Consider the following 20,554-nt stretch of genomic DNA (forward strand, 5'->3'; position numbering starts at 1 on the left):
GTTGGAGAGGACTTAGACATTTTATTATTGGCTACTATATCACCCTATTCGTATTTTGGGCAAACTCACATGCCCCCTCACTTGTGATGTTATTTTGGGCTAAGCACTTTATTTTCAGGTAACAATACACATATATCTTCTGAGCCTATTACGTGTAGGTTTAGTTCTAATAACATAAGAGAAATTTTATTCATCCCTCCATTTTGATCCCCCCGCCAACCCTCCGCCGATGTGGCGACATATCACTTGAGTGTGGAGCAATTGGAGAGAGAATGGTGAGAAAATATACTTCAGTGATATGCCACCACATCAGCGGAGGGTTCGGGGAGGGACCAAAGTGGAGGGATGGATAGAATTTTTTAGAAAAGAATGCATACCAACTAAAATTCAAGCAAGCAAAACAAAATGTAGTAACTGGGTACATATAATTTTAGGATAATTTCTAAAAAGGTCAAAATAATATTGAAAATGAGTAGAAAAACACAAAACATTTGAAAATTATTATTCAGGTCAAAAAGTGTGCAAATACTAAAATACCCATTTTTGTCATTTTGTGTAATTAAATTCTTTTATTTTTCTTTAAATCGATATAACTTTTGTTTGAGATGTCGGATTTCTATAAAAATTATATATTTAGAAATAATTTTTCATTAGCTTTCTAACAAGATCCACTTTCAGTACTTTTTTTCAAAAAAAAACTCAGAAAAAAACGGTATTTTTTTCCTTTACGTTTTTCTGCAAACGTGTTTGCAACAATCTGTTACGCAAACGTGTTTGTAAAAATCTGTTACGCAAACGTGTTTGCAAAAATCTGTTACGCAAACGTGTTTGCAACAATCTGTTACGCAAACGTGTTTGCAACAATCTGATCTCCAAACATGTGTTTGCATAATGTAAACTGCAAACTGTGTTTGCAAAATATAGATTCCAAACATTGCATATGTGATTTCGGTTTGGAGATCTTGCAAACTGATTTCGTGAAGAAAATTCAAATTCCAATTCATAATCAACAATTTATTACAGTCGGTCTGTTGGGTCCATCATGAATGCACAATTGTAGTTCTGCACCATTACAATCATCTCCAACACCATACCCACTAATCCCACCTGTAACTAAAAAGCTTATCTTCCCCAAATTAATTTTGTTAACATGATTCAAGATGTTTAAAAAAATCGCGGTGGTATAAATTTATACTCCCTCCGTCTCACAATGATAGTCCATTATTCCTTTTTGGGTTGTCTCACAATGAAAGTCCCATACCATATATAACCTATAATATCCAATATTTTGGCAAATATACCCCTCTTTAATTCTATCAACATCAAGTGCATTTATTAGGAAAGATAGTGCATGCACTAGTTTTGTCCAATAAAATTCACTAGATTGTATTACAATAAATGCTAGCACTCTTATTTAATGAGGACAATATGGGAACACACAAAACGAAAATAAATCGGGTGAGTTTCGATAATGGACTTTCATTGTGAGACGGAGGGAGTATTTCTCAGATCAGAGAATGATGAAATAGAGAGAGAAACTTGATCGATGAATCATATACAAAAACACAACAAGAAGCAAGAAACAAATGAATAATAAGTCAATACAAAATCGAGGCAAATAATGGAGCCATTTACGGTTTATCGAACTCTTTTTGAGAAGGTTCCATATCTCTAGACATGATTCAATTCCCTGTAGCTGCATTTTTTCATTTTCAGTGTTCCAATCAACTCTTTTGTTCTTGTTGAGACCAGCAAGATATACCATTCATTACCCACAAATGCAATAGTACTAGTCTCGAGAAATTTCAAAAGTTTCCAAACTTCTCTCCTCCCTACCAGTCAAAGGGCCTATTCTATCAACCTTTGCCTTCACTAGATCAAAGTTGTAAATGAACTTTCTTCTTCCTGCTGCTATAACTTGAGAACCGTCAGGTGAGAAAATAGTTTTTCGAACGGGACACTCCTCAAAGAAGATGCTTTACATTTTGGTGTTCCTTTTGCCGTCGATCTGGAAAAACCCTAGTCTTTTATCTAATCCAGCAGTCAGAAGCAATTGTGCAGTTCTATGGAAATGGACGGAATTTATTGGACCTCTAGAGGGGTCTTCAGTATTTGCATCTACTAGTTTCAAGAACTCAAGATGCACAGGCAAAAGCTTCACACCACCCTTAACAACGACTCAACGAGTTCTTCATTTGTACGCATGGTACTGTTAGAATACCCAACATTATGCTCCATACCATCCTCTACCTCCGAATCCGATTCATCCCCATAGCTGTTGGAAAGACGGTCAACTTGAGCCCACTCTGTACCTGTGTTTATCTTAACATATTGAGATTTCAACCTCTCAACAAATTCTAAACCAGAAATCAAAGTCTCTTTCTCATACTTCCTCAACTTCCTCAGTTTGTTCATCGTAGCAATATCTATATTTGTGTTTTTTCTTAATCATCTACCCATGCAGGCTTCCTATCCTCGACATTCATTTCATCACTGATTTCATTTTGGGATTCCGCATCTTCATCATCATTAGCCATCTCCAATACTCCAGTTCTATCTATAATGGTCAAAGCATATGTTACATCAGTATACTCCAGTTCTATCTATAATGGTCAAAGCATACGTTATGAAGAAGAGATTGGAGATTTGGAATCCATTTGTCCTTCCATATGTTGACCTCTGTTCCTGAGTGAATTTCCCAACAAGTCAGATCTTGAACTTGGTTATAAACTTTATTGATATTCTTCCATATCCAGGAATGGGGGTTTTTACTTCGACCTGGAGTATCAGTATTAGGGAAATATTTGGCTTTTAATAGTTGGACCCAAGCAGCTTTCGGCTCCGTGCGTAATCTCCAAGCGAGTTTACTGAGAAAAGCTTTATTATTCAGATTCGGCAGGTGGATACCCAAGCCTCCCTCTTGAATCAGGTTGTTACCGAATTATCTGTTACTCCAGGTGTAGGGAGTTCCCATAAAACCCATATCCAAAAGTTCGAGTTTAGTAATGATATTGTTAACTTTGGGAGTGTTAGAGTTAGTGTTTGAACTGCCCCCACTCTTGTCCTGTGGATCCAGAATAATGTTAAGATCCCCGATAACAATCCACGGCTTATCTGAACCCGGATTAAGGTCGAGTAACTTTTTCCAAGGTTTCATTTTGTGGTTATTATAGGGACTTCCGTAGAAGCCCGTAATAAAAGAAGGACTAGAATTATGAGTATCTTGAAATTCCATGTGAATCATATTGCTATCCGAAAAAAGAATTTTGGCTTTAATATTGTGGTTCCAGTACATGACTAGACCACCTGCCTTGGTCACCGGATCTATGAAGTGACTAGCGTATTCTTTGCCAATGCGAATATTTTTCATGATGTTGAAAGATTTGTTCTTTGTTTCGGCCAGGAAGATAATGTCTGGTTTTTTCCGAACTATGATGTTAAGTAAATGTTTCTTCGTAGTAAAAGATGAGATACCACGAACATTCCAACTTAAGATAGTTGGGCTGCGTTCTGGAAGGTCCTGAATACTCATGGCGCTAAAGGCACACCTTCCAAAGAACCAACCAAAAAAGAGCTGAAACCAAACAACCACACTGTCCACTCTAGCAGACCACAAGAAGAGCTCAACCTACTAACGGCCAACCAAGAATCAGCCAATAAAACTATCCAACAACGAGAATCAAAATCTAAGCAAAGCTAAACAAGAAGAATAAAAACAAGAAGAATAAAAGGAAGTAAAAGAAAGAAACTTAAAAGTCACAGTCGACCTAGCTTCTTGATTATGACCAGATCACCATCACCAAATAATAAGAAAAAAAAATCTTATTCACCCTCACAACCAGCACGGGCACTAAGAACAGAGTAAAGATCGACAGAACTTCTTTCACTTGTTACAACAGGACTCTAATTTCAAATTATACCAACTAAAACAAATCCAAGTTCAACTCTATCACAAATGTCTCCACCAGAACAATATTATCAATTCACATACCTTGAATCCATATATTATTGAGATATGTGAGTGGTTGAGATGGCAAATATCAGAGATTTTTTCAATCTTCAATGTGTGAGTAACTAACTCCATATGTAACTCCGAAACAATGAATGAATTATGCAACCTCTCTTTTTAACTTAAGTGTCAAGTTTGGAATGTGGGCAATCTTGTACCAATCGGTTCCCTTGTCCCCGTCACATCGTCTGTGTAGATCTGGATGACAATTTTTGATCCATAGATAATTGAGAGATGTGAGTGGTTCGGAGGGTAAATATTTCAGATTATGGCAATCTTCAATAGTTAAGGTATCAAGTGTTGTGAGGTTGGCTATCCACCCCGGCAAAGATGTCACCTTAGGTAGGTAAATAAGATCCAGATAACGAAGAACAGGGAGGTTGTAAAACTCATCCGTTGTGAACTCAAATTCCGGACAATCTGCAAAAAATTAATAAAACATAACAAGTGATCTTCTTAGTTATCAAATTTCTTTGATTTCATGCAACGAAAACTGGAAATCTAAAACGAGACAAAGAAAATAAATGATCACTTACATTCGATGGTCAATCCAGTTAGTGAAGTGAGATTATTATAAAGCTCCTTAGTGAGATTCTTTAGCTTATAACAAAAACTTATCTCAAGACTTGTAAGATTTTGCAGTGTCATCATCATTGTCGTCCCTGTTACCCCAAAGGATATTAAATCGTAAACTTGAACAATCAGAAGTTTAGAAAGTTGAAGGGGGCAACTTTCTAGACAGCTTACCAAGAATGATTCTACGCAATTCCTCAACTTTAAAACTCTTAAAGATAGCTGCAACTGGGGAAATTTTCTGAACTTGATACACTCAGAGATGATTAAGGTTGTAAGGTGGGGGAATGAAGTTTGTCTATCTTCTCTTATTCCGTTTTCCACTTCTGATGACAGTGATGACCATTCCTCCAAATTAGGCATCTTAGATATTGATAATTCTTCAAGTGATGGAAAGAAGACGAAACCTGATTGACCAACATGATTTCCATGATAAAACTCATCCCTGATGTATCTCACCGAGTCCATTTTACGTTAGCCAAGATTCTCAAGTACCGGTAGTAGCCCAAGCGCCGGTAGATTTTCCACCCTTTGACAACCATAGAGTTTGATACGGACTAAATTACAGAGGCATGATAAATCACTTGGAAACATGGCACCTCCATACCCATTTATAGAAAGGTCACTCAAATTAGGTAGATGTTTGAGGCTTTCCGCAACAATTTCCAGCACCTCTTCTTGTTGTTCGCTGGTGCTGTAACTATTTCCTTGCTCGAGACTAATTGGCGGTGACCACTCTAAATTTACGACACGCAAATTGTGCTTTCCGATTAAGTTGGCTTTTTTAACGTCAACTACGTTTCTCACATTGTTCATTGCTTTTATCGTTAATTCTCCTTTCAGGTTGTTCAGTCCTTGTAATTGCTCAATAGTAGAACCTGTAAGAGGCAGTTTCCAAAAGTGATGAGAGGCGGTTTTGGATGCATATAGGCGGTTTCAAATTTGGAAATTGATTAGTAGCGGTTTGGATTGTTTCCAATTTTTGAGCCAATTTGGAGTCGGCCATTCCAATCCCACCGGCTTATATATTATATAAATAGGGGTCTTGAGTCTTTGTAATACATCACCAACACAACTACTCAACAACAACTCTTCTTTAGAGAGCTAGAGAGAGAGCAAGAGTGAGAGAAATTTTTCATAGTTTTTGAGCGGTGTTAAATTTCTCGGTCGTCGAAGATTTAGTATAGAAGGTTATTACTATACGGTACCATCTTGGGACGAACTTGCGGGTTGTGTGAGTCGTCTTCATCTATCCTTCAATAAAGATTTCTTGTTCGCCCGAGGACGTAGGCTTTAAAGCCGAACCTCGTTAAATTCTGTTCGCATATTTGATTTTGGCTTAGCTTTTCGATTAATCTTCATAATCGGATCAATTTCTGGGTAGGTTCGATAGCTTCCGCGACTTTTAGTTTTAACAATTGGTATCAGAGCCTTGTTGAGATTGAACGAAGAGAAGATGGGATCGAGAAGTGGTACGGTCAAATCAGGGAAATATGAGATAGAGAAGTTCAATGGGAAAAACGATTTTTCTTATTGGCGGATGCAGATGAAGAATCTGTTAATCTCGCAGAAATTACACAAGACGTTGACGGGAAAGAAACCAGGAGATATGTCAGATGAGGATTGGGAGGAGTTAGATCTCGAAGCACGGGCCACCATTATGTTGTGTCTTGAGAGGGACGTGGCGTTCCTAGTAGACGGAGAAGTAACGGCGGCGGGTGTGTGGTTAAAGCTAGAAAGCAGTTTCTTGACGAAAACTTTAACGAATCGGGTCTACTTAAAATCCAAATTATTCACATGTAGAATGGAAGAGGGTTCTTCTATTCAGGAATATGTGAATAGGTTTGACAGGATTATCTCAGATTTGAAGGATATTGATGTTAAGGTTGAGGATGAGGACCAAGCCCTCATATTGTTACTTTCATTACCTAAATCCTATGAGAACCTTGTTCAAACTTTGATGCTTGTTGGTGATAGTCTAACCATGGAAGAGACGAGAAATTCGCTATTAGCGGATGACCTTCGTAAGGTTGCTACTAGCAGTATGGCGTCGGGTGGAGTAGACAAGGATCAAGCACAAGGGTTGTTTGTAACGAGGGGGAGGAGTAATGAAAGGGGAAAGGGAAAGGGCGGGAAATCTAGAGGCTCTTTCAAGAAAACGTGCTTTAGTTGTGGTGAGCTTGGCCACTTTAAAGCGGCTTGTCCAAAGAGAAAGTTGAAGCAAAAGAACGAAGGCTACAAGGAGAAACAAGAGATGCAAGAGGCGGGATATGTGTCAGAAGTGGCGGACGAATGTTTCTCGGTGACAGAGGTGTCTGAGAAGATCTTCGATAAGTGGATGCTTGATTCAGGGGCGTCACACCATATGTGCCCAAATAGGGAGATGTTTACTACCTATAGGAGTATAGATGGTGGTACAGTTATACTGGGTGATGATAGTATATGTAAAACTGTGGGACTCGGAACAATACGGATCAAGATGCACGATGGAGTGGTGAGAACATTGACGGACGTAAGACACATACCTGATTTGCGGAAAAATCTAATTTCCCTTGGTGTGTTGGAGCGGAACGGCTGTAAGATAATTATAGAGAATGGCTCCATAAGAGTCGTTAAGGGTTCTTTGGTGGTAATGAGAGGTACTCGTTACGGTAATTTATACAAACTTTTGGGGACAACAATTACGGGAGATGTAGCAGTAGGAATCAGTGGAAGGGATCCAACGGCTAGTACGAGGCTTTGGCATATGCGCCTTGGGCATATGTCAGAAAAGGGTCTATCTTTGATGTGCGGGAAAGGCTTGTTGAAGGACATGAAGAAGCCTTGCATGGAGTTTTGTGAGCATTGTGTGTTCGGGAAGGCACACAGGGTGACGTTCTCTACAAGCAAGCACAGGAGCAAAGAGGTATTAGACTACGTACACACCGATGTCTGGGGACCGGCAAAGTTACCTTCCAAGGGTGGTTCCAGGTATTTTGTTACATTCGTTGATGATCATTCGAGATTTGTCTGGCTTTATTTTCTGAAGCATAAGAATGAGGTATTCAACACATTCCTGGTGTGGAAAGCAATGGTTGAGAACAAAACTGGTCGAAAGCTGAAGACGTTAAGGTCGGATAATGGGACCGAGTACACGGATGGGGCATTCAAGGAGTTTTGTAATCAGGAAGGCATTGTGAGGCACTGGACAGTAGTAAACACACCTCAGTAGAATGGAGTCGCAGAGAGATTGAACCGTACACTACTTGAGAAGGCTAGATGTATGCGCTCCAATTCGGGATTAGGCGTAGAATGGTGGGCAGAATCTGTTGCTACAGCTTGTTATATTGTGAACAGGTCTCCACATTCTTCTTTAGATGGCGGCATACCTTACGAGGTGTGGTCGGGTGAACATGCAGATTACGGGAGACTTAAGGTTTTCGGTTGTACGGCCTATTACCATGTTAAAGGTAACAAACTTGACAATAGAGCAAAGAAGGCAATTTTCTTAGGATATGCTACAGGAGTCAAGGGTTATCGGCTATGGTGTACGGAAGACAAGAAGTTTGTAATCAGCAGAGATGTGGTGTTTGATGAGTCATCTATTGTAGCTATGGCGAAAGCTACGGTGCCTAATTGTGGTGATGTTGGGTCTACTAAAGCTCAAGTAGTGGAAGTAGAAGCCGAAGACCAACGGGTTTCTAGGAATCATGATCAGGTGGAGCATCAGGATAAAACTCAGGATGAGGAAATTGATGAACCCGATCATGAGGAGGTTCAAGGGGAAGGTACACAAGTTTTACAACAACAGCAGCAGGATGTTTCTGTACACACTAGGCCGAAACGGTTATATAAGCCGGTACAGAGGTTAGGGTCAGACAAACCTCTTAGGCATTACGGGCAGGCAAATGTGGTTGAGTATGCACTCTCGGTGGAAGACGACGAGCCGGTCACCTTCAAACAAGCTATTACCGCGGCGGAAAAAGAGAGTTGGTTGGTTGCTATGCAAGAAGAGATGGAGTCTCTTCACAAGGACCAGACATGGGAGGTTGTCCCATTGCCCGAAGGTAAGTCTGTTATTGGTTGTAAATGGGTGTACAAGAAGAAAGAGGATTCTTCCGAGATCAAGGATACAAGGTTGAGGGCAAAGAAAATCAAGTATGTCGTTTGAGGAAGTCTCTTTACGGATTAAAACAATCCCCTCGCCAAATGGTACAAACGATTTGATTTTTTCATGCTAAAACATGGTTTTCGCAGAAGTGACTATGATTGTTGTGTATACATCAAGAAGCTTCGCGAAGGTGACTTTATTTATCTCCTTTTGTATGTTGATGACATGCTTATTGCTTCTCGAAGCATGGTGGAGATAGATAAGTTGAAATCTCAACTCAGTCAAGAGTTTGAGATGAAAGACATGGGCGCTGCAAAGAAGATACTGAGAATGGAGATTAAGAGAGAGCGGTCAAGTAAGAAACTGTACTTGAATCAGAAAGGTTACATCGAACGAGTAGTTTCTCGATTCGGGATGCAAAATGCGAAGGCGGTGTCAACACCTTTGGCACCACACTTCAGGCTCTCGGGAAAACAATCTCCCACTACTACGGTGGAGAAGGATCATATGGATCGTGTACCGTATGCTAGTGCAGTTGGCAGTTTGATGTACGCTATGGTGTGTACTCGTCCGGATATTTCACAAGCAGTCAGTGTGGTTAGTAGGTTTATGGCAAACCCGGGGAAGACACATTGGGAAGCTGTGAAGTGGGTCTTGAGGTACTTGAAGGGTACCGTTGATACGGGTTTGTGCTTTGGTGGAGACACATGTCAGGTAAGCGGTTATGTTGACTCGGATTATGCTGGCGATCTAGATAGAAGACGATCTACTACTGGTTATGTATTTAAGGTACATGGTGCTCCAGTTAGTTGGCGATCGATGTTACAATCTACAGTTGCGTTATCTACTACGGAGGCCGAGTATATGGCTATGGCCGAGGGTGTGAAGGATTGGTAGAACTACGGTAGGCTTGATCCTATAAAAGGGTACGTAGGCAGCCATGGTCATATGGTGCAGTCGGATGAAGTTACAAGAAGCAGATATATCTTACAAGGAGTATCCTGGTGTTCGTCCAAAATTTGAAGTATATCAAATTATGTACGAGGTGGAGAATTGTAAGAGGCAGTTTCCAAAAGTGATGAGAGGCGGTTTTGGATGCATATAGGCGGTTTCAAATTTGGAAATTGATTAGTGGCGGTTTGGATTGTTTCCAATTTTTGAGCCAATTTGGAGTCGGCCATTCCAATCCCACCGGCTTATATATTATATAAATAGGGGTCTTGAGTCTTTGTAATACATCACCAACACAACTACTCAACAACAACTCTTCTTTAGAGAGCTAGAGAGAGAGCAAGAGTGAGAGAAATTTTTCATAGTTTTTGAGCGGTGTTAAATTTCTCGGTCGTCGAAGATTTAGTATAGAAGGTTATTACTATACGGTACCATCTTGGGACGAACTTGCGGGTTGTGTGAGTCGTCTTCATCTATCCTTCAATAAAGATTTCTTGTTCGCCCGAGGACGTAGGCTTTAAAGCCGAACCTCGTTAAATTCTGTTCGCATATTTGATTTTGGCTTAGCTTTTCGATTAATCTTCATAATCGGATCAATTTCTGGGTAGGTTCGATAGCTTCCGCGACTTTTAGTTTTAACAGAACCACTCTCTGCACCTACAATGAAGAAGCTTAATGTTTGGAGATTAACCAATTCTCCCATACCGTTTGGCATTCGGGTTAATGCATCACAATCCCTAATGCATAGGTGTCTGAGGCTTCTCAGTTTCAATAAGTCTTTAGGTAACATTTGGAGCTTTTGACAGTAAGTTAAGTTCAATGTTTGGAGATTAACCAATTTTCCCATACCGTCTGGCATACTGGTTAATGCAGAACAACCACTAATGAATAGGTGTCTGAGGCTACTCAATTTCGATAGGTCTTTAGGTAACATTTGGAGCTTAATACAGTGGGTTAGGTCCAACGTCTGCAGATTTCTCAGTTGACAAAATGATTTATTGTGTAATGAAGTTATACCAGTGTAGGAGAGATTGAGGTACCTCAAGTGCTTCAAATTGCTTATTCCGTCAAGCTTTGTATTGCTTATTCCGTCAAGCTTTGTATTTCTCCTGCTTAAACGTAATGCCCGCAAATTTCTAAGCTTTTTGAAGTTTAGTTGAAGAGGAGTTCCATCGCCAAAGTCTTTATATATAAGAGTGCGCAAATTTGGTTTTGATCTTTCCACGAAAGGCACAAGATTGCTCCGCAGTGAACTTGAGAATGACGAAACAAAAGACACATGCCTTAATCTTCTATTACCAGTATTATTTCTTGTTTTGTCATTCCCAATCACAGAGCATTCTTCCCTCATTATAGAACATGCAAGATCATGCATTAAGTCATGCATTTTAAATGATATCAAATTGCCAAATTTATCGTTATAGGTGTCTTGAAAGAAGGACCTCCACAATAAATCGTTAAGAATCTCAATTCCTACATCTTCCAACTCTAAGTGACTACCTTTGAATGGAACAAAACCGTTTGCCATCCATAAATGAATCAATTCTTCTCGGTTGAATTTGTAATCTTTTGGAAAGACGGAGCAATAAGCAAAACACGACCTCAAATGTGAGGGTAAATGATTGTAGCTCAACCTCAAAATTGCTAAGATATTGTCTTCATTTTCTAATTGAAGTTCCCAAATTTCATTGTCTCTAACAAACAACCACTCTTTCTCTTCTCTTTTAAAGCGAAGCAGTCCTCCTAATGCTTTCGCAGCCAAGGGTATACCTCCACACTTAAGCGCAATCTCCTTGCCAATAGCTTCCAATTTCGGATAAATTTCTATTTCGTTCTTTCCCATGTCGAAGGCACGATTCTTGAACAATGAAAAACAATCCTCATGGGATAAACCTTTTGGGCGGCACACTGGAAGCATAGACATTATCGATGCCACTTTTTCAAGTCTGGTGGTCACAATAATTGAACTACCTTTGCTTCCACATCCAGTGGCGAGGCCAGAAAGTTTTAGTTGTGGGGGCACGTTTTAGTGACAATAGTCAGTAAATAAAAATTACATATGTCAAAGAAAAAATACAAGGAAAGTTGGAGTCAAAAGTGAAACAGAAAGTTATATATTCACACACCATTCAACCAATCCATCGGAAAAATTAGGACTCATTACTTATGAACACAACATAAAAAGATATCGCCAACAACTGGTAGCCCAGTTGGTAAGTGCGGAGGTCCCAATTTTGATCCTTCCGTAGAAGTGCAAACCCAGGAATATTGAACTTGGGTATAAATAAAGTAGCTGCTGTGGACTTTAAGCCAGTGAGATGTAAAGTGAGAAAGGGGGAATCTTTCTCTCCTGCCTGTGGCAAAAGGACTCTCTACTAACAGGTCTTCTTTGTCTCCTTATCTCTCTCTCTCTCTCTCTCTCTCTCTCTCTTAACATGATGATCTCTAATCTTAACAGACAACTCTCCTTCCGTCCCTCTCGAATTTACTCTCTTTTCTATCTCTTTTGATGGTTGTCGATATCGCTGACAAAGAGTTTCCTCCCGATTATGCATATTCAACTCCTCTTTTATTTCGGACTTAACAAAAATTTGGTCCCAAGAATTCGACTATGACCAAGACAAAGATGAACGCCGCGTTGGGTTCCTAACAGAAAATATGTTCCAACATGAGATAAGAGTTAGTTATGGTGAAGTAATGATAAGTATATGGTTAGTGATATGCCCTGGCTTGGTTTGAAAGAAGTTTGAACTTCATACCCACAGGAGTTCATGTTTGGGCTGTGGGGGCATGTGCCCCCACATGCCCCTATGTGGCCTCGCCATTGTCCACATCTGAATGAGGATTTCAAAACATCCCACTTGTTGATATCATCATTCCATACATCATCTAACACCACTAAGAATCTATTACCGCTGAGTTTCTCGTGAAGGCGACGTTGCAAAGATTCTAAGTTTTCGAGATCATTTGCAACCCATCCTAACGATTCTATAGTAGCTCTGAGAAGGAATTTCTGGTCGAAGTCGTCAGAGACACAAACCCAACATCTAACGTGAAAATGATCGACAATCCTCCCATCTTGGTACACCATTTTAGCAAGAGTAGTCTTCCCAAGACCACCCATTCCATGTATGACACATACCGAAGCATCTCCTGCTCGACTATGATCTCCACCCTCCTCCTCAACCCCTGTATTTTTTATCAATAGGTTCACCATGTAATCTTTATCATCTTCCCTTCCATAGACTTCTTTCTCGGCTATAACGGAGCTAGTTTCTAGGTGCTGAGTCGACCTCGGTTCAACTTTATTTCCCACTTCCAAATGGAAATTCGACCTTTCTCTGGCAATCTCATCGAACTTTATCTGAACTTTTCTCATTCTTTTCACAATTTCCCGACGAGCATAAACTTGTTTGAAATTGATACAAGATGAGAGATGTAATACCTGAAGATTGTTAGAAGTCTGGGTCTCCATTGTTTGAATGGTTAAAGCTTCAGTAGCTAACTCATCCAAGATGTCCTCGGCATCATAAGCTGCATCCTTGAGTTTATTCAACCAATTCTGAAGGGGTTTGTTTTTAAGTTGTTTTAACTCGGCGTCTTCGATGACATCTTTAATGGTGGATAGTGTGCTGGAAAATTTCTCCAACGCTTGTTTGAAACCAGAAAGCAGAGCAAATTCAGATTGGATAAGAGAACCGAGATTAGCAAGAACAGTTTCAACTAAAGGAGAGACTAAAACTTGAAGAGCCATTGAAGCAGCCATCTCTCTCTCTGGTCTTTGTTTACCAAGAGTGATATAAGAGTATTAGGTAGAGAAAGGGAAAATAAATACTTTACTTGGAATATTAGGTAGAAAATGAGGCTGATCAAGATAAGAGAGTTGTTAGGGTCTTTCTTTAATCAGTATTATTACCTTCATGTAGGTAGTGGTCTTTCTTTAAGGCAATGAATATAATATTGAAGACAGAGTGAGTTGGTCAAGGTTCACAAAGTGAAGATACATTTTATTCTCGGTTACTAGGTCTCATTTTCTGCATACACGCCCCCACATGAGGGGGCTTCTTTCAAGAGAGCCGCATGCTTTTCTTGGTGAACGTAAAACAAATGTGTCTTTTAAACTTATGGGCCTAGTTCTACCATGTTAAATTTGTGGTCATCCAACTCAAAACTAATAGTGATGAGTGGAATGGACCTAGACATGTTACTCTTGGTTACTAGATCACCCTTTTTCTCATGGGGGACTATTGTAACCATTATTGTATTGACAAACATTCTTTTCAACTTTGTTTCGCAAATTGCTCATTCAAGATCTAACCAGATTAAAGTTATGTAGCGTTTGTCTTGTATACAACTCGAAGCTGATATCCGATTCAAAAGTCTGAATTGACTCGAGTTAGGTTCCAAATCTCAAGTCAGATTTCAAATTGTTTTGTTTAATGTCCGACTCGTTTTAATGACTTATTTGAGTTGATTTTAGGTCCATTTGATTCAGACGAGTTAGGTGGTTCGGATACATCGGGAACCAAGCTTGTACACACTTGTTTTTCATATGGATTGAAGAATCATTAAATTACATCATACATGGCATTGATACATCGGGAACCAAGCTTGGACTTCTGGTATGCGGAGTGAATGTCCAACCACTAAGTCAAATAATAGTGGACGCTTGGAAACATACTTGTAACCCAAATTCTAGACTCAATTTAACTACTATCAGTAGGTGGCCTAAGTGTACTCGTCAGTAAACTGTCACAAGTCCACCACAATACATCACATTCTAAAATACTACCATCATACTTATAGTCGAAGCCCCAAAGACTACCAACTCCTACAACGTACAATTATTACCGTAGGAGACACAACACGAGTGACCCTAGGCCAAAGTGGCCAAAGCAGTCGCTTTGGGCCCTAAATTTAGAAAGGGCCCAAATGTTTTAGCAGTAGATGATTATGTATAAGAACAAGTCTGCTTTTAAACGTCAATGGAGTTCCCGCACAATGATTTAGAGTTTTTTTTTCTTATGAGAAATGTTTAGGGCTTGTTACTAGTCCTAAACTCCCACTAGACCCGTGTTCAATTAAGTCTCTAACTCTATAACAAAAAACAAGAGTAAGTCTCTAACCCTGCCTCTGCATTATCTATTTTTCCAATAGACACTACACATATCTAATATTGAAGGATCATTTAACTAGTTCTGTTTTGAGTCCATGGGTATATAGACCAAAATCATTTTGATAATAGGTTTATAGACCATTCCTCTTAGATTATGGATTTTTAGTCCTTTTACAAGAAGGGCATAAAGTATGGATAATTTTTTGGATATTACCCAATGTATCCTAAATCTAAAAAACCCGGGATATTTGAATTTCCGAGGGTTTTGGGAAACTTTCCCAAAACCGCCGGGCGTGATTTCGGGCGTTTCAAAGGAAGGCGAAACAGAAAGTGATAAATATCCCTTCATAAATATATTTTCTCTCTCTAAAATACCCGATTTCTATTTTCATCAAATTTCTTCAGAAAGATCGAAACGATAAACCCTAAATAGATCAAGAAACCCGAAAGTTTATATCATTTCATCTTCTCCATTCATCTTTTACATTGAAGAATCGCTTCAGGTGAAAAGGTAAGTTGTAAAGTAAACCCCTTTTCGTTAATAAATCGATTGAAAGCGAAACGAGAGGTTCTTTCAGTTTAAATCGTTATAAATAGTTGTTGCATGTCAGTTTAACTTCATATTGAAGAGGATTGTTGATTTTGGTAAAGATTTCTCTGTAGATATGATGTTTGTTTTCGGTTTAAAGGAGATTAAAACAGATTTAGGGTTTTTTCGTTCGTTATTATTTAAAAAAGGGGTACAAAATCGATTTTGTCTCATGAATAATAGATCTTTAGATGTTTACAAAGAAGGGATCGACATTAAAATCTTTTGTTTTACTTGAAAAACCTAAATATTCTTTTTAAACTTTTATTTCTGTTTAATAATAAGATAACTTTGTGTTATAAAAAACATATAATTTATATAAAATTAAACAATATTTCTTACAAATGGTTTAATGAAATATTTGATCTTGGTTTAGGGTTTAATGAGATGTCCTTTACATTGCAGCAATAGTTTGATAATGGCTCCAAAAGGGAAATCTAAAACGAATGTTACAGAAGAAAAAAGCACATTAAGAAGGAGTCCTATGAAGAGAAAGGCCACTGTCGAAGAAGTAGTTGTTAAGAAGAAATCGAAAACAAAAGAAACATCAGTAACTGAGGTAAAGTATATGGAATTTGTTCTAATTTATTGTTATTTTGAAGAAAAATTGATAAATTATGATTTACATACATATATGGATTTTTCTTTTAACAAATTATGCCTAGTTTGATGTACAAATTTGGGATATAACTTTAAAATATTCATTCTGTCTAACAAATTTCCAATCATGTTAGTTAAAGTATGCATACTTTAGATGAAGCATGGCTGACAGTTTACAATTGTGTTTTTTTGTCGTATTTGCAGGCTGGAAATAGTTCTAAAAGTTTGAAGATTAAGGACAAAGGAAGCTCTAGTAAGTGGATTGATATAGTAGGTGAACAGAAATTAATACCGGTGCAAAAAACATCGGCACTATTCAGATACACTCTCAGCAAACCAATAGAGTTAATCAATAGCATACGTACCTACATGACTGAAGAAATGAAGGAGGAGATTAGCAAAACTCCTTTCAGTCAATTGTTTGATGCTATGGCAGAAGGTACGATATTAAGGGAGAATTATACTATTCGTCCTACAATTGCCATTTTGGATGTTCTTTGTCGATATAAAAAATCGACAAAGAAATTTGTTATTGGGGGTAAAGAGTTAGAATTCAAACCCGAAGATGTATCTTTGTTGTTGGGAATGCCAATGGAGGGTTCTGAATATGAGGCATTCCCTAAGAAAAATGACCTAGATCCTTTGAAGTGTGCTTTCTTGAACAAATACTTCAAGGAAACACTTGAAGCATCAAGAAACAAAAATATGGGTCTCTCAAGTGCTGTTGTTGGGAATGCACTTCAGAAATGCGTAAGGAACAGTGAACCAGCAATAGAATTTGTTCAACTTCTAATTATGATGTTTTCGGCAAGCTTCCTATTTGCTACTTTGGCTGGTTTCACTGTATTGCCTAGTATTTATAAGAACATCCAGTCTAGAAGAGCAATCAACAGGGTGTCATGGCCAAGAGCCATACATTCATATATGATGGAAACGATCGAGAAGCATTCAGAAGACCCCACCAAAGCATCTGGTTGCTTGTTACTGTTGCCTGTGAGTATTCTTTTTTGAATTAATTTGTTATTTAAATAGCATATTCTTTCTTATAAAGTATGAGTAATTTTTAATACTTTTTTTTTTGTTTCTTTAGTTCTGGGTGTGCATGCATACTAATCTGTATGCGAAGAATGCACTGAATGAAACAAGAACCCCAAGGTTCTTGAGGTGGTCTGTTGATGGATTCAAGAATGGAATGGAAAATGAATTAGCTGGTCTTGAACCTGAGGAGGTAAAACCAACTTTTTATGTGAACTTTTATTAATGAAAGTTTAATTTCTTTATAAATATATTGTATTTCTTTTTCCATTATATGTGATTTATCATACAATACATATAATTTATGTTAAATTATTCGAATGCATATATAGAACACCCTGTGATTTATGTAACTCTTTACATGCAGGTTTATGAGGATGTTGTGGATGATGTGAGTGAAGAAGAGAAAGAAATGTTGAAGTTTACAGAAAAGGTAGTTGTGGATATACCTTTTGATGAAGAGTTGAATAGGGTGGAGAAAATCGAAGCCCTAAGTAGAGAAGTAAGTAATCAAAGAGAAGAATTAAAGAAAAAGGATGAGGAAATTGAAAGTTTGAGGAATGAAGTAATACAATTGAAGTTACTTCTAAAGTCTGAAAATAGGGAGGAATCAGTGATGGATGATTATCATAATGAAGGAATGGGTCAAGATAATGGTGACCAGAATGAGGATGTAGATAATGTTGGGGATAAAGAAAATGTCAATGATGAGATGTCTGATGGAGTAGAACATGATGATAAAGTACAGGAAGATGAAAATGTGGAAGAACAACAACAGGAAGGTCAGTATTTATTCATACTTTTACTTTTGTCTATTACTCATTGTGGTAAAGTATGCATACTTTACATAAAATATAATTATCACAGAATAAATGATATAATATTTATATGTCAATTTCGTGATGAATCCATTTTTTTTTGTATGATTGATCTTTTCAGTTGATGATGGAAACGTGCCATGCACGGCCATTGTGTTGGTGCCTAATGAGGAAGAGAAGCAATATAGTTCAACTCCCAATTTTGATTTGGGAATAGATTTCACAAATGCACCCGACTTCACCGACGTTGTTCAAGTTGCTCAAGCATATCAAGAGAATGCTGAAACAGAAAGACTCGTAGATGATGACTTTGTCGAGACTACTCCAACATCAGTAAAGAAGAAGAGAACAAAATCAAAAGCTATTAAGGGTGGATCGGACAGAACAGTTGATGGGGGTGAAACACCTAAACAGAATTCTCTTATTAAGAGAATCAAACAAGCTCCGAGAACAAGGAAACAAACTGAAAAGGCCGAGCCAAAAGAAAAGGCCGAGAAAGATAAAAAGAAGGAAATTGGGAAAAAGGAGGTAGTCAATGTTGAAGAACAAGATAAAAAGGGGAAGGGAGTTTCGATTGATGATGATGAACCACTTAGCAACTGGAAGAAGAGCAAGGTTTGGAAGAAAGTGAAAGACAATGAGAAGGGTCTGCTTGAGGAGTTCAACCAAGGAGTGAAGATGAAGTAATGAATTTGAAGTTCTTCGAATCATTTTCAATAAGTTATGAAATGTTTTGTTGTTTGTGTTACATTATGATGATTGTAACAAACATAATCTAATATATCTAATATAATATAAATATTTTGCTATAAATTCATCTCTTAAACTAACAACAATTAACATGCAGAACAATTGTATGGGAATCAAATCTAACAAGTGATGTTAGAGGAAGAGAGGTGAATTGGCTTATGATGAACTGTGAAACCGATGCTCAGCTTATAAATTGGTGGTCAAAGCATCTATCTTCAAAAGTTTTAAAAGGGGCTGGACAAGTTTTCGTTCTCGCATCTGAATTATGGGTAAGTTTTAATTACAGAAGTCATAATTTCATAATAGAAAAGTTTTTATTTGTATAAATTACATGTTTTGTCAAATAAAAAGGTTTGCATGATAAGAAAACTATGCATACTTTATTAGGTTCAAGTGTTTTGTCTGTTGTAAAGTATGAATACTTTATAGCAGTGTACCTGTTTTGTTTTATACAGTATGTTGTTTTTATTTGACAGACAATGATAAATTGCAAGTCAGCCCAGTCAAACATAGACCCCCACCTATCCGGACGGTTATTAAAGGAGGCTGAAAGAGGGCTTATATCTTATATAGTGGCTCCAATGTGTCATGCGATGAGTACAGATGTTAGTAGGGGTATTCATTGGACTTTGTTAGTATTTGATTACTTTGATCAGTCTTGGACCCATTACAACTCGTTGTTCTTTGACATAAAGCTACGTAAACAATGTGAAGAAAATGCTGCAAGATATGGACAATACATATTAGATGTGCTTCACAAAACAAAATATGTGAGTCCTGAATTTAAGAAGAAATGTAAGATTTCGAAGACGCCGTTTGATCATCAACAAGGAGAAAAGTAAGTACATAATATTTCACATTTTTATGATTACTGTAATGCATACAGATAGTTACATAGTTTATAAATTATTTTGTGGTTTCATACTAAATGTTATATCAATGATTGACAGTGCGGATTGTGGACTATTTGTTATGCTTCATATGGATTTAGTATTTATGAAACATTACAAATGGGCAGTACCGGATGAATACCTTGCAAGAGATTGGATTGAATTAGCTCAGCGTAGAAGAGCGGAAGTGACGTACGAGCTATTGAATGAAACCAGAGATTTGTGGAAAAAATCTTTAATATAGTTTAGATTAAAGTATGGTTTTATGTTTTGAAATTTAAAATAGTTGTAATGAATTATAATTGCCAGTTTGAAGTATAAAATATTTTGATGGGTGGAACTGTAAATTTTAATTAAAAATTCATATTTGTTAAAAAATGTCTGAAATATATCAAGTTTCTCCCTTTCATTTATTACATAAACATGAGTAGCTTGTTTGATAAATAACGTATTATGTAGTAAACACGTAAGAAATATGAAATAAAGTACGGACAACATGAGACAAAGTATGAATATTTAAGAACAAATAACAGTAAATTTATGAAACAAAACAAGAACTTTTAACCAGAACACGTTATGTAAATTTAAATCCTGTAAAAACTTTAACAATTTCGCACCAAAATACATAAATTGTACTGTATTTTGTGTAATTGGTTTTGCTAACATATTAACCACATATGTTAGGCAAGTATAACCTTCATGTAGAGAATAAACTTCTGATAGAGAATAAAGATAGAATAGTGAAACAAAACATAGGAAAAAACGATTGCATATTTGAAAATTATGTGGATTGAAAGTGTTATGTAACATATATTTAAATACATCAGATGTTTACCCTACATGTTTTCCGATTGTGGTATGAAGGTTGCTTACACCTACCACATATCCTTAATTTTCTTGGCATATTCCCAGAGCTCTCGATCCGTACTGTTCTTGGACGACCTGGTCTACGACGAATCAACGGTGGGAGAATTTTGGTGGCTTCATCAAAAATCCTTGGTTCATCAACATTGGATATAGGCATTATATGTTCCTGGTAAGTCTTCACATAAGACTCCGTTGTCCAAATAGGATCGTAAAAACAATCTTGTTGGTCTTCAGACAAGCTTTTAATACACAACATTGCGTGTTCA

The 20,554-nt window shown here is 37.6% G+C and overlaps 1 protein-coding gene and 2 pseudogenes across 2 annotated transcripts; 1 reads left to right on the forward strand and 2 right to left on the reverse strand.

Annotated features, from left to right (window-relative positions):
* Positions 1 to 1,564: 1,564 nt before the first annotated feature.
* LOC147551298 (U3 small nucleolar RNA-associated protein 18 homolog pseudogene) lies at positions 1,565 to 4,002 on the reverse strand (annotated as a pseudogene).
* Positions 3,865 to 13,394, reverse strand: LOC147551299 (putative disease resistance protein RGA4; annotated as a pseudogene). The gene is made up of 4 exons (XR_015237461.1): positions 12,446 to 13,394; positions 10,269 to 11,642; positions 4,546 to 5,460; positions 3,865 to 4,429 (listed from the first exon to the last, which is right to left on the reverse strand). The product of XR_015237461.1 is annotated as a putative disease resistance protein RGA4 (transcript).
* A 2,352-nt stretch (positions 13,395 to 15,746) lies between these two features.
* Positions 15,747 to 19,665, forward strand: LOC147551300 (uncharacterized). Its single transcript, XM_086668549.1, has 8 exons — positions 15,747 to 15,887; positions 16,133 to 16,921; positions 17,019 to 17,156; positions 17,331 to 17,745; positions 17,903 to 18,464; positions 18,629 to 18,800; positions 19,008 to 19,024; positions 19,482 to 19,665. Exons 1-8 carry the CDS (start codon positions 15,747 to 15,749, stop codon positions 19,663 to 19,665), a joined length of 2,418 nt encoding a protein of 805 aa, XP_086524675.1.
* The last annotated feature ends 889 nt before the right edge of the window (positions 19,666 to 20,554 follow it).

The sequence above is a fragment of the Eschscholzia californica genome, unplaced genomic scaffold, assembly GCF_041429995.1.
Source record: "Eschscholzia californica isolate CP2 unplaced genomic scaffold, dmEscCali1.0.p SCAF_3, whole genome shotgun sequence".
Classification (NCBI taxonomy): domain Eukaryota; kingdom Viridiplantae; phylum Streptophyta; class Magnoliopsida; order Ranunculales; family Papaveraceae; genus Eschscholzia; species Eschscholzia californica.

What these genes read in the sequence shown, in the direction of transcription:
- LOC147551300 (XM_086668549.1), top strand. Translation starts at nt 15,747, where the DNA reads ATGGCTCCAAAAGGGAAATCTAAAACGAATGTTACAGAAGAAAAAAGC. An exon ending in GTTGCTTGTTACTGTTGCCT is followed by an intron (nt 16,922 to 17,018) that starts GTGAGTATTCTT and finishes TTGTTTCTTTAG; the next exon opens with TTCTGGGTGTGCATGCATAC. An exon ending in AACCAAGGAGTGAAGATGAA is followed by an intron (nt 18,465 to 18,628) that starts GTAATGAATTTG and finishes ATTAACATGCAG; the next exon opens with AACAATTGTATGGGAATCAA.